The following is a 13,760-nucleotide window of genomic DNA, read 5'->3' as shown; positions in this document are numbered from 1 at the left end:
GAGACTGAACGGGTTGAAAATATTTATAAAAATAAAATATATACTAATGTATATATACTAGTGTAATTATAGACTAAAAAAAGTACATATTCAAGAGACAACCCGATATAACCCGAGATATCCCGAATACTGGCCATATCCTGTATAAGAAAGATATTTCACTTCAGTTTCATATATACTGCATATATATCTGGTTATTCAGTCTGTCTCCATATATTCCCATTGATATTCCAGAATATATTCTAAATTTATTTTTATTTACAACACAATGGAAGAGACACAGACAATCTCCAAGGACAAAAAAGACACTTCAGACAGGATGATTCGCTTAATATGCAGTACACAACAAGAAGTACAGATTCCATACAGCATTTTATGCGAAAGTAACCTCTTAAGGGCCCTGGTTGATGACAAAGCATTCATTGAGTCAAAAAATAATTCAATTTTACTTCCCGTCACGTACAGTAGCCTAAAGAGAATCATAGAGTACTTATATTATAAGCAAAATTATACGATAAATAGAATGGAAATAGATGACTTCAAGATAGAAGACAATGAGACATTAGATTTATTAGAAGTATCTGCCTTCCTTAGATTATAACACATTTTAGTAACCAGATTTATACCCCTGCACTAAAATATAATTTAGGAAAGGACAAAGGCGTTTTTACTTTTTTCCTAAAAATTTTATATATTTCGCATATGATAGGAAGGAACTTTTTAAATTCCATTGAAAATAAAAAAACGCCTTTCCAAATTTAACCGGAATAACCGGATATAACCCGAATAGAAATAACCAGTATATAGATAGTATATAAGTAGATAGTATATAGGTAGATAGTATATAGATAGATAGTATACAGTGAAAATATGTTAATCAGAAATATATCTAATTTTAACCAGATTTGGTCATATTTGGTGAATTTTAGCCATATATACACTATATTTGGTCATATTTAGTTAGACTTAGTCATATATACACTATATTTAGTCATATTTAGTCATATATAACCAATTTAACCCATGTATACACAATATACACACCACATACACACCACATATAAATAAACCAACAACAAATTAACCACAAAATACAACCAAAATTAACTATATACACGAATTCACCACCAGAATACTAATTATCCACTCTCTGCGCACTCCTCTTTCTCTTTTGTACATTTACTTTTTTCTTTTTTTCCTGCTGCGTCTTCCTGTAGTGCAGCGCGTAGACATAAATCTTCGGGGTGACAACCAAAACCAAAGACAAAAAATTCACCAAAAAGAAGAAATTACTAAATCCAGCCAGCCGTGCACCGCATAAGAATAACATCACAGGGAATAATGTAAAAAAACTCATCCCAGAAGAACCCTTCAACTGAATCATTAATTGCTCCCAGAAAGTCAGACCAGAATATTCCGGCTTGAAAGGGTCTCCTAATATTGCATGGAAAAAGACAAAGGTTATTACGTTGTACAAGCAAATAGTAAGGGACCAGGCTGTTGGTTTTGAAAATATTTGTGTAAGAATGAATAAAACTGTACCTGTTAAGAGTGTCTGACCAAGCCACGTTGATGGCTCCAAGGACCACTCTACATTCGGGGAGATATATGCCTCACATGTCATTTTGTGTTTTGTTTCTGGTTATATTTATAGGCACAGTTTCACATCAAACCAATTGAAATTTATTCGGATTATATCGGGTTATTCGGGTTATTTAGGAAAATACCGTTATTTTTTGGGAGTATTCTGGTTATTTGGCAAAATATCATTAAATATTGGTAAAATCAATTATACCCACTCAATAAACATATATCTATATATACTTAGTCACAATTACAACAGTATATTACTAATTATAACAGTATATGACTAATTATAACAGTATATTACTAATTATAACACACTTTCACTATCTCCTAATATATTCCCACTATGCTTAGTCACAATTATAACACACTTTCACTATCTCCCAGTATACTCCCCAATATACTTCCCAATGGTCCCCCCTTATACTCTCTTATATCCCCACTAATTACAACACATTTTTATGCTCTGAATAAATTTTATTTCTTTACAGAGATGCACGGCATACAGTTCCAGAAAGTACAGACAATAATGAGGGTGCCCGTATACCCGTGCCAATTAAATAATATAATAGAATATTCGTATAAATATCTTAATAAATACGTTGGATTATATATTAAGGCACTAAAAGGCGTTGTAATATGCTATACGGATAGTATTGGTATATTAGATGAAATTGGTTATATATCTGGGATAGACCCAAAGGTTCATGTGAAAGTGTCAGTTGAATTTATAATTATGAAGATAATTAGGCAAGGATTAGTGCATGGCTATATACAGGGACATACAGGATATATACATGGGATAATTCCTGTGAAAATATCTGGTAATATAATAGATGGAAGTTATACGTATACAATTACTGATGTAAATATGCATCCATTGTGTGTGCATGGGGAAATAAGTGAAGAGTAAAGGGAATATTGATAGAATATAGAGGGAATATAGAGGGAATATGATTAAAACCGTTAAAATGTGGTGAATTATGATTGAATATTGATAGAGTGTGATTAAAACCGTTACATTATGGTTATATTATGGTTAAATATTGATGGAGTATGGTTATATTTTGATTAAAAACGGTTGAATTATGGTGAATTATGGTTAAATATTGATGGAAAGGGTTAAAACCCATTAAAACACTGTTGAATATGGTTATATCCCACTAATACCCGTATATAACTAAATATAATCAGGTTTTAAATAAATTCACACTAATTACTACTATGTATATACTAATAGACTAATCTTCACCTACTACTAATATTAATTTCTACTACGTATATACTAATATTAATTTCTACTACGTATATACTAATATTAATTTCCACATATTTTCCACCTACTATATACTACTACATATTTCTATCTACTACTACTATATATTTCCACATACTTTCATCTACTACTACCCAATACTACTACTAATCTCCATCTACTACTATATACTACTACATATTTCTACTAATTATATATTTCTAACTACTACTACTAATAATATCCACATACTACTACATATTCCCACTGTATATTCCCACCAATCCCTTCTCTCCCACCAATCCCTTCTCTCCCACCAATCCCTTCTCTCCCACCAATCCCTCTCTGCTTGACTATAAATATCTTCATAAATTTATTTTTAATGGAAGAACTTGCCTCTTTAAAGTTCATTAAAGAAGAGAAAACATTAGGCCGGGATAATCTTGTAGTTGAAGGAGTATTCATGGATAGAATTATTCTTGCTAATAAATCCATGGGAGAAATAAGTCTAATTAGTCTTAGGACACATGAAATAGTAAAAATACAAGGATACTTTGCAGGTGCATATAATTGTAGTCTGTGGCTGCAGAATAGTCACATGGACTTAATAGAGTACAAGTACTCAGATGGTAAAATAATTAAGAATCAAAGGGTTGAAATAAATGATCACTGTAGGGTGATATCTGACAGGATATTTGTCATGAAGGAGAATAGACTGCGTGTATACGATATTTCCATGCAAGAAATACTTTCAGTTAAGGCAGTAGACTATTTCCTGTCAAATACGCATATTCTCATACGAAAGGACCATGAAGTAGTACTGTACAAGATGGAAGACCTGACAGAAATAAGAAGAGTACCCGTAGGAAATGAAGAGTGCTTCTTGGTGGATGGGATTATAGTGATAATTCATCAGGGCTATGTAAGAATAATTCAGGAGACAGAGATTCATATAAATATATCCATAGATATAGATGAAGACCAAGAGATAGACGTATACCCAGAAGGAATGACAGAAAAGAGTCACTACAGAATTGCATATGGCAGGAATATTGGACCATTAGATTATTTAGTTGTAATTGGACACATGCAGTCTGTGGATGTAGAGTACATTGCCATAGACAAAAAAACAGTTAAAAAGTGGCAGTTGGAAGAAGAATCAGATGGAATATCAGTGCCCTTAATGCAGCACCTAGTGGGAATGCACGTATTAGAGTCAAGTGTATTACAGGATTATAACATGGAAGACAGAGAGATAGTCCAAGGACCAAGTATTGCATTGGAGACAAACAGTACAGTATACGTGTACGATATAATGGCAGAAGTATCTGACCCAAAGGCATATGCACACACCAGAAGGGGACCAGAGAGAGAACTAAAACTGCAAGAGATCGAAATATCCTACAAACCAGAAGAGAAGTCACCCATCCCATTAGCACTAGCACAGGAGACACAGGATGATAGTACAGTGAAATGTGAGGAGAGTGAAATATTTTCAGAAGAAGCAAAGACAAAGACAGTTTCAGAAGAAGCACTGAAGGAAGAAGAGACTAAGCCTACTAAAATTCTAGTAGAAGAGACTAACTCACTAAGACTGGCAGTAGAAGACACTAAGCCTACTAGAGTTTTAGTAGAAGAGACTAAGCCTGTTGTAGAAGACAATAATCCTACTAGATCTGTTGTAGAAGAGACTAAGCCTACTAGACCTGTTGTACAAGAGACTAATCCTGTTAAACAAGACAATCATCCTGTTGACTCACTGAAGGTACAAGAGACTAACCCACTAAGACCTGTTAAACAAGAGACTAAGCCTGTTGACTCACTGAAGGCACAAGAGACTAATACTGTCCTAGGAATGACTAACTTACTAAAGAAAGAAGACACTAAGCCTGTTGTACAAGAGACTAATCCTATATTAAAGCGAGAAGACAACAGTCCTGTTGTAAACATGACTAACTCAACTGATCCTGTTAAAAAAGAAGATAATAATCACATCAAGACAGAATATACGCCTAATACGTCTAATATGTCTAGTGTACCTAAGGAAATATCCCCCCTTAGCTTGTCATCACTCTCTTCTATACTCCCGGGTGATGAAAGCTTCTTGGAATATTCCATCAGAAAAACAAAAGATACAGAACCTGAGACTACTGCGCATATGCCTGTGGCAGTTGATATCCCAGATAGAAGTAGTCCAATGGATGAGATACATAATATGCTAATGGGTTTAGATCTGTCTGTTAGAAATCCAATTGCATCAGTCAAGGAGCACACGCAAGAAATAAGAGAAGTCGTTGCCAGGTGCAAAAGTATCTTGAAAACAATCGAACTCACAGATACACCAGGAAGAAGCATGCACGTAAAGGGCCTTCTCTCAGGCATAGAAGAAGCCCTAATTCTCCTGAAGGACCAAGAGATCAGACTAAAAGAAGAGATCTTGGAGAGACAAAATTCAACAGAAAAAGCACAAGCACTCACATTCCTAATAGATGGAAGACTAAGCAGAATTAAGAAACTCCTCTCTCTCCCATCAATTGATTTCTCCAAGGAAATAGATTACATTAACACAAGAATATCCAGACTCTTCAATATATCTACATATACAACAGGAAAGTCAAAGGATCAAATATCCCCGAATACAGTCACCACATACAACAGACCCCTTAGACTGGCAGTAGACCAGATTCACACAATAGAAGAAAGTACAGTCCTGCCTGCCTCCAGGGAAAGTACACTAACTCTACTGACAGAATGCTTTGATAAATTACACACAGCCCCAGCATGCGTGCAAAGTGCAGCAGAAGTACCCCTTCTGGACCGCATATTCAGCACACAAGCAGAACAAGCCTTCTTAAAGACACTCCAAGAGAAAGCAAAGAAGTCACAGGATGGAAAGAAGGCAGAAGATGCGAAGAAGGCAGAAATAAATAAAGCGGGAGGTAGTCAGAGTAACCAGAGTAACCTAGGCAGTCAGAGTAATCTAGGTAGTCAGTCAGGAGGATTATTCAGCAGTCAAAGCAGTCAAGGTAGTCAGTCTACTACTACTACTGGTAATAGTAGCAATAGTCTATTTGGAAGACAAAATACCCAGCCTAGTAGTAGTAATATATTCGGTAGTCAAAATACTCAAGGTAGTCAGAGTGGACAATCTACTAGTAATAGTCTATTCGGCAGTCAATCTACTACTAGTCAGAGTGGACAGACAGGACAGACAGGAGGATTATTCGGTAGTCAAAATAGTCAGCTGTCTACTGCACAAACCAGTCAATCTGTACAGTCTAATACTACTACTAGTAATAGTCTATTTGGCAACCAAAATAGTCAGTCTACTACTAGCAATAGTCAAAATACTCAGACAGCAGGATTATTCAGTGGACAAAACACTCTAGGTAATAGTCAAAACAGTCAAAACACTCAACCTACTACTAGCCTATTCGGCAACCAAAACAGTCAACCTACTAGTAGAAATAGTCTATTTGGTAACCAAAACACTCTAGGTGGTCAGAGTGGACAACCTACTAATAGTCTATTTGGAAACCAAAATACTCAACCTACTACTAGTCTATTCTCTAGTCAAAATGGTCAAAACAGTCAAAATAGTCTATTTGGCAACCAAAACAGTCAAAACCCTCTGGGCGGACAACCTTCACTCTCTGGGGGAGCAGGAATTCCCTTGCAGACACTTAGTGAAATGGGTGGGTCTTCTATATTTGGGGGTTCTGGTGCCCCTACAGGCAGTATCTTTAATAATCCATCTCTGGGGAATTCGCAGTCTGGAAATTCTTCCTTTAGTCTCCTTCAGAGACAGGGCCCAGGAGGCAGTCAGTTTGCCCAGGGAAATGCAAATCTGGGTCTAGGGTCTTCGAGTAAAACTACTTCCTCCTTGTTCCGTAACCCAAATAATCAGTAGTGAATAAATTATGGCATATTTATATGCAGCAGTAATCAAACACCTTCTATTATTGGTTCATATCCTGGCATGCAGTGAGATTTAAATGAAATTCACTGTTTGTTGAATATTTTAATAAACATAAGTTAATTCGGGGTATATCTTGTCTACTTCACATTGTCTCTTGTCTTCAAGTTCTTTCACCTTCTTGAATTCTTTTATCTCTTGTCTTCAGATTCTCTTATCTTCAAGTTTTCACACTATCTCTTATATTCACACTATATCTTCAAATTCTTCAATATCTTCACAGTATACCTTCAAATTATCTTCACACCAATTCTCCCTATATCTTCCAAACACCTCCAGTACACTCCGTCTATATATAACATGCACATATCAAAACTCTACATTTATTTACTCTTTGAACTCCTGCCTGCATCTATGTCTTTCTGTACTGCTTGAGCACGGGATATATATTCTCGAATGCCTGGTATATTTCCTCCCTGTGCTTTGCACCTGTCAGAACAACTTTCCCAGAGACAAACACAAGAAGAACTATCTTGGGCTTGACCATCCTGTAGATCAGCCCAGGAAACAGTTCTGGCTCGTAACTGCTGTAATTGCTGTGGCCAAAGACAAGACCCTCCAAGCGTATACTAAACTTAGTGTCACAACTACTCACAATATTCTGTATCTTAAACTCAGTAAATCTCACAGGGTAACCAAGTCTCCTTATTATTATACTGTACTTCTTTGCAGCCATCTTTGAATCTTCCTCAGATCTGGCTCCTGTCACAACCATCTTCCCAGAAGCAAATATTAAGGCAGTAGTCCTGGGTTTCCTTATTCTTATTATCACAGCAGCAAATCTCTTTGGGTTGTACTCTGCATTTCTTGCTCCCAATGCAATTGCCTTAAGATCCAATCTACAACATAAATTAACTGTTGCCACAATATTCTGGATAGTAGGAATCAGACCAGACGGGTGTTTGCTTAAGTCAACCCCATCATCTACCGGTGCGTACTCTTCCTTCTGATCCATGCAAAATAAAAATAAAATATTATAAATAGTTGACAGCAGAGTCTTTCCTTCTACTATATACCACTGCACTAAAATATCATTCAATTATACTTATTTCTCATTTACTAAATTACTACTGTATATTGACTAATTTATGGTGATTTTACTTGTCTGGTCTCTCTGGAACTTCCCATACTTTAACTTCTCCATTTTGTCCGCCTGTCAGGAGTATTGCCCTGTTGCCTATTATGGTTCCCTCCATGGCTGTGACCATTCCATCGTACATTTGCATTTTGTAGACATTTTTATCTTGTACCTCGTATACCATTTGGTAACCCCCTAGGAAGAGTCTTCCTGAGATGGCACAGACTGATTGAATTTTATCTGAAGGGAATGGGATCATTGTTTGTGTGAAGAATGATTTATCATAGATAATTACTCCATCATTTACAACGAATATGCTATTACTGGCTGTCTTATATGCAGCTACTGCGCCTTTGTTACTGATGTCCTTTATGTAGGCAGCACTCTCTGGGTTGAAGAGTGAGATTGAATTTACATCACAGACTGCAATTATGCTGTCACTCCTGGTTATCATCATTTTAACTGTCCTTCTGAGGGCAAATGCCCCTAGACAGACTCCATCCATGCCCCATATCCTTAGTTCACCATCTATCCCCATGGTGTACACTTTGGAGACTCCAAAGTCAATTGCCTTTACGGATGACTTGTGTCCTTTTAGGCACAAAAACAAAGAGACATTCAACTTTCCATTCTCTCTTGTGACTTTGTACACTTTTGCTTCTCTGTCCAACGATGCACTCCCGAAGTATAATACAGGTTCAACTGAATTTGTGTTTTCTTTAATTTTCACTTGGGAGATTTGCATCGTATGAGACTCAAACTTAATTACATCACTCATATTAACTAAGTCTACTACGCATATTGATGCATCCATTCCTCCTGTTATCAGTATCTTATGCCTATGACATATTGTCATACTGTTGATTTTTTGAGTATGAAGCCTTAGGTTTGTTATTTCCTTCATCATTGGTCCTGTGGTGTGACTTCTATTTCTTGCTTTTTCATTTGTACTTCTGTCTATTGGTCTCCCATCATTATTTCTATATTCCTGTGGGTCGTCAATCTCCAGGATACTATTCAGAATGTCTCCTTCCTTCCTGTACCAAGCATGATTATTTCCTGCTGTGTTGTTGATTCCATTTGGGTTTGGAGTGTGACTTGGGATGTGCATTGGGTTCGGGTGACTTGCCACTGTCCTTGGCTTGTACTCCTTTCTTGTTTCTTCTTTTTGTGGCTTCCCCAGGATTGTGTCAATCTTGCCTGTTATCCCGGCTGGCTTACTTCTGCCACTTCTTACATTGTACAGGTCATTGAATGCTACAAACCAATCTAGTAGTGCACTTGATCCTTGTGTTATATTTATATTGCTGATATCTCCTTCTACTTTAAACACTTTTGCTGATCCTGCATAATTTCTCTTTATTAAATATTCGTATATTAATGCATTCAGAACAGTTGTACTAATATGCGGATCTGTCTTTTGACTCTCTTTATCTTCATAATTGAACCTTCCTTCATGCATCTGGCGTAATTGCTAAATAAAAAGAGTAATTCAAATGTAATGAATATTCCACGAAATATTTAATTAAATATTTTTCAGAAATTTAATGGACAGCAAAAATAACGAACAATTGCACGGAGAGAGGGAGGAAAAAGACTCCACCATAGAAGAAAGACTGAATGACCCTAATGAAACTAGGATTAAAATATATATGGATAGTGTCTCTATTATAGGCATGCTAAGTGGCAAGAAAGTCCTTGTGGTTACGCCTCTTACGAAGGATGTTCATGCCTTGGAGAACAGTCTTGTGGAAAGTGAAGAGAACACAGTGAGTGTGAAAAGGGTCTTGGAAAGCATAAATCTTCTGAGGACCTTGGATGTGTGCACTGTAATAATTAATAAGTACAAAATTATTGAGGAAATGGGGCTAATGAGTGACTTAATGGAGGCAATTGGGGAGAAAAGAATAATTGTCGCCTTGGAGGGAGATTCAGATGACATTGAGGCACTGAAGGAGTACCAGCTGCTTGCAAAGAAGTTAGTGCGCATGGAATTCTTTGTCAGTGGAAAGACAATTCTTGAGAGGATGGCCATGATATTTGCACTGACTAAGTCCAGACCCATCAAGAATGTCTGCATAGTAGTCAGTCACCCGAAGGAAGAGAGAAGAGTTGAAGTCTTCTTGCAGTCATTCGGGATAAAAATAGAACTGTCCCCGGAGACAAAAAAAGAAGGAGTTCTTGCCATATTCAACACGCAGAAGGAGATTAAAAAGTCACTCTTAGAGAAGTACAGTTTAATTGTGGATATGTGTGGGGATGTAAAGACAGATAAGCTGGAAGACGTGAAAGTTGGAATTCTCAAGATTGTAACACATGGGAAATTACAGAATGAAGACAAAAGATTCAAGAAGATCCGGGAGCAAGCACTCAAGTACAAATACAGAATAGAGAGTGTCATACAATTAATTACATCAAATGTTCTAAGACGAAAGAGTGACATAGAAGAGAATATAGTCAAACACCTGCACGGACCACTCCGTCTATTATAATAAATATGCTTATAGGTACGCAATAGACTTACTCTTACACTGCAGAAGGTGCTAATTTAAGAATATTCTGGCAGAGAGACTAAAGAGTGCATTTTCATTGAGATATTTAAATTCATTGCAGATTATGGTTATATCTGGTTATATTGCGTATTTATATGATTGTTGTATGAGTGTTGTATGTGGTGTATTTGTCTTTGTATTGAATATTTCATTGGAAATTCATTGCAGTTTTATTTTTCGGTCTGCATCCTTTACTAATTAGAAAATATTCTTTACTGAATATTCTTGGGTTCAAGTTATGGGTTATAATGTGAAATTCTTTTGGTATTTATGACTAAGTAATAGCAGCACAGTGGGCAGAATAACCCGAATTATAACCTGCCTGAATATTCTGAGTACACAGAATGAAAGAAATCACATATACTTCAAGATTCCAAGCGAAGTGCAAATGGTTCAAATTAGCTGTGTTAGCAGAATACAGCCAGTCACTAGAAGAAGATGTCTCTATTCCTGCATATTCGGGTTATAATCTGGTTATATTAACATAATAATGTGTGTGATACTGCATTGAGTGATTTAAATTATATTTCTGTATTCTGAATGGCCCAGAAGTCTATAAGAGATAGAAGCCTATAAGGGACAGAATTGCAAAGGAATATGAAATAGTATTATTCATCTTACGCCCTGTGCTTGTCTTAGTCTGCATAATATCTATTAATTTGGGTTATTCTTGTGCTTTTATAACTATTTTATGTTCTGTCTAGTAGACTGTACTAATTAATTCTTGCTGTATTTGACTATTCTGAGTGAGATTTATATTATGGGAATACTTGAGCACGTGAGTAATTAAGTATTCAGTGAAATATTCTGGATTTACTGGTTATTTAAGTTTAGTATGCAGGAATAACAGGATATTTTGGTTTCTTTCTATTTGCATGCATCTATACACAGGATATTCTGATTTTTGCATATTCAGATCGATTACAATCTACTTAAAAAGACACTTACAAAGCTGTAACACATGCACATACAGTATTTAAGTGCTATAGTGCTTTCTCTTTGATCTATGATAAGATGCTTCTTTATTTATCTCTTAAAATAAAACTCTTCATTATACGTTTTTTTATGCGAAATCTTCCCAAGAATGAAGAGTTTCTTTTTAAGAGATAAATAAAGAAGCAAAGTCTTTCCTATGCGCAATATAAACCAGCTCAATGAAATTATATTAAAATATGGGTTATGCAGTCACATATCTGATAAAAGTGAAAATAGAAGGATTTTCATGAATATTAAGCAGAAAGGAGATGCATTCACATTATGACAAGAACACCATGGATATTTACATTCATTCTATTTGCAAAAATAAAATGAATAACATAATGAAACAAACCCCTATGGAGAACGTGCAAGAACTAAGGGATGCAGCTTGGTTTGGGCTGGAGAAGCAAAAAAGAAGCACTGGCTGGCTAATTTTGCTTGATATAATTAGTCCATCAATGAGTGCCTTAGGGGTTGGCATAGAGAATAAGTGCAGGGCATACGAGTCACTCAACAAACAAGGAACCCACATAAACAGCCCAGAAATACTTCTTTCCCCGCTTACGCACGATAAAGTGCATAAACAAATAAGCAAGGATGTGCTTAGAATAGAGTGTGAGGTAAAGGGAGTAGATACGTCTAAGAGCTACATCCGGGCAATGGCAATATTCTCTAAGAGATATCCTGTGATAAGCTATGTCCAAGGGATGTGCGATATTTTCAAGTTGTTCATGGATGTGCATTCCATCTCGCATGATACGCATGTGGCTGAAGCCCTTTCGTATTTCTGCTTTGAAAAGATTGTCAGTAAGTACTTGGACTATTTCTCTTCAAGGCAGGTTGGAATTGAAAGATCCATTGAGGAAATAGAGGAGCTTCTTCAGAAGAACAGGCCAAAGCTATTCCTGCATCTGCAAAAAAGTTCTGTGGAGGTGAAGTACTTTGCATACAACTGGATGTCCACCTTTCTAATAAGAGAGTTTCTGCATCACAAAGAAGTATTTGATGCGCACTTCTCCCTGGGCCCAGCTGAGTTCATTCGGTTTAATGTTTCATTTGCCACTGCCCTCGTAATATATTTGCAGGAGACTCTTATGAGCAGTGATTTTGAGGGAATTCTGTACACGCTGCAGCGAATAAATGAGATCGAATGGAGCACAATGGAGATCCAAAGGGTTCTTTCAGTGAGCTACATAATATATTCTGGAGGGTCCCTCTATGAAGACCTAAATAAAATAAATAAGCCACAGTAATCCACATACCCTTTCAAATGGCACCAGGGCATATGCGCAAACAGGACAGGAGGCAGGCCCCTAGTAACCATCCACTAAGAGGCAGGTATCCCAGGGATATTCCTTCTGTCTTTCTCTGGATACTGTGAGATTTCATGTGGGGAAATACAGAGTTCATTGGGGTGAGCGCATATTGAATTGTATTTTAAGCAGGATATATGTATTATCGATGATTTATTCAAAGTCTGGAAGGGGCTGGTCTGTAGCTTCTGTTGACATCTTTGCAAACTGCTCAATTAATTCAACATTTACTTCTGCCTCAGGGGGAAGCAGTGCAGAGTTTGCAACAAAGAACAAGTCTGGCTTCTGGTAGAGTGTTCTTGTGAAATAAAGGAAGGGTTTGTCATAGTTGTAGTTGCTCTTTGCACTTATATCAAAGTACACTATATTCTGCATTATCTTCCTGTCCTTCATATGTGCAGGCTTTACTTTTCTATCTATTATATCTACCTTGTTACCGCACAGGCACAGTGGAATGTCTGGGCAAATAAGGCGTAAGTCTCTGTACCAGTTTGGCACATTCTTGTAGGTAATTCTGGATGTTGTGTCGAACATAATAATACCGCAGTCTGCACCGTAGTAGTAGGCATCTCTTAGACCCCCAAACTTCTCCTGTCCTGCTGTGTCGAACACAGTGTAGTTTACCTGTCCGTAATTTGTGTAGAATGGCAACACGTATGTTTCTGCTCCTACTGTGGCAATGTATCTCTTGGTGAATTCTCCTGTTAAATGTCTCTTTACGAATGTGGTCTTTCCTGTACCTCCATCCCCTACTAGAACTAGCTTCTTTACTGGTCCATCCAGAATGATTTCCCCGGTCTGTCCGCTGTTTCCATTGGCTTCACTTTGATTGCTGCTGCCTTGCATGAATGAAAAAAGAAAAAAAAACTACTATTTATACTTTTAACAGAAATCTTCTAGTATGACTGCAGATTTCTCTAAAATTCCAGGAGAATAAAAATAGAAGGAGAGATGCATGGCTGGGTGTTTTATTCTTTTCTTTCATTGGGACTTTGTATATTCACAGTGGGCCCAAGAAAGA

At 36.7% G+C, this 13,760-nt stretch overlaps 9 protein-coding genes across 9 annotated transcripts; 5 read left to right on the top strand and 4 right to left on the bottom strand.

Annotated features, from left to right (window-relative positions):
* Positions 1-268: 268 nt before the first annotated feature.
* Positions 269-601, top strand: NESG_02018 (uncharacterized protein; the record flags this gene model as incomplete). Its single annotated transcript, XM_053049632.1, has 1 exon — positions 269-601. One exon carries the CDS (start codon positions 269-271, stop codon positions 599-601), a length of 333 nt encoding a protein of 110 aa, XP_052903803.1.
* A 534-nt stretch (positions 602-1,135) lies between these two features.
* Positions 1,136-1,624, bottom strand: NESG_02017 (uncharacterized protein; the record flags this gene model as incomplete). The annotated part of the gene is made up of 1 exon (XM_053049631.1): positions 1,136-1,624. The coding sequence occupies one exon, from the start codon at positions 1,622-1,624 to the stop codon at positions 1,136-1,138; it is 489 nt and encodes a 162-aa protein (XP_052903802.1).
* Positions 1,625-2,080: 456 nt separating this feature from the next.
* Positions 2,081-2,500, top strand: NESG_02016 (uncharacterized protein; the record flags this gene model as incomplete). Its single annotated transcript, XM_053049630.1, has 1 exon — positions 2,081-2,500. The coding sequence occupies one exon, from the start codon at positions 2,081-2,083 to the stop codon at positions 2,498-2,500; it is 420 nt and encodes a 139-aa protein (XP_052903801.1).
* A 724-nt stretch (positions 2,501-3,224) lies between these two features.
* On the top strand, positions 3,225-6,752 carry NESG_02015 (uncharacterized protein; the record flags this gene model as incomplete). The annotated part of the gene is made up of 1 exon (XM_053049629.1): positions 3,225-6,752. The coding sequence occupies one exon, from the start codon at positions 3,225-3,227 to the stop codon at positions 6,750-6,752; it is 3,528 nt and encodes a 1,175-aa protein (XP_052903800.1).
* A 418-nt stretch (positions 6,753-7,170) lies between these two features.
* Positions 7,171-7,773, bottom strand: NESG_02014 (TATA-box-binding protein; the record flags this gene model as incomplete). Its single annotated transcript, XM_053049628.1, has 1 exon — positions 7,171-7,773. The coding sequence occupies one exon, from the start codon at positions 7,771-7,773 to the stop codon at positions 7,171-7,173; it is 603 nt and encodes a 200-aa protein (XP_052903799.1).
* Positions 7,774-7,915: 142 nt separating this feature from the next.
* On the bottom strand, positions 7,916-9,358 carry NESG_02013 (uncharacterized protein; the record flags this gene model as incomplete). The annotated part of the gene is made up of 1 exon (XM_053049627.1): positions 7,916-9,358. One exon carries the CDS (start codon positions 9,356-9,358, stop codon positions 7,916-7,918), a length of 1,443 nt encoding a protein of 480 aa, XP_052903798.1.
* An 85-nt stretch (positions 9,359-9,443) lies between these two features.
* Positions 9,444-10,388, top strand: NESG_02012 (uncharacterized protein; the record flags this gene model as incomplete). Its single annotated transcript, XM_053049626.1, has 1 exon — positions 9,444-10,388. One exon carries the CDS (start codon positions 9,444-9,446, stop codon positions 10,386-10,388), a length of 945 nt encoding a protein of 314 aa, XP_052903797.1.
* Positions 10,389-11,692: 1,304 nt separating this feature from the next.
* Positions 11,693-12,679, top strand: NESG_02011 (uncharacterized protein; the record flags this gene model as incomplete). Its single annotated transcript, XM_053049625.1, has 1 exon — positions 11,693-12,679. The coding sequence occupies one exon, from the start codon at positions 11,693-11,695 to the stop codon at positions 12,677-12,679; it is 987 nt and encodes a 328-aa protein (XP_052903796.1).
* A 213-nt stretch (positions 12,680-12,892) lies between these two features.
* Positions 12,893-13,585, bottom strand: NESG_02010 (uncharacterized protein; the record flags this gene model as incomplete). The annotated part of the gene is made up of 1 exon (XM_053049624.1): positions 12,893-13,585. The coding sequence occupies one exon, from the start codon at positions 13,583-13,585 to the stop codon at positions 12,893-12,895; it is 693 nt and encodes a 230-aa protein (XP_052903795.1).
* Positions 13,586-13,760: the final 175 nt, after the last annotated feature.

Source organism: Nematocida ausubeli, assembly GCF_000738915.1.
Source record: "Nematocida ausubeli strain ERTm6 chromosome Unknown supercont2.5, whole genome shotgun sequence".
In the NCBI taxonomy this organism is placed as follows: domain Eukaryota; kingdom Fungi; phylum Microsporidia; genus Nematocida; species Nematocida ausubeli.
The sequence above is the reverse complement of the archived record's forward strand: the minus strand, read 5'-3'. Positions and strand labels throughout refer to the sequence as shown.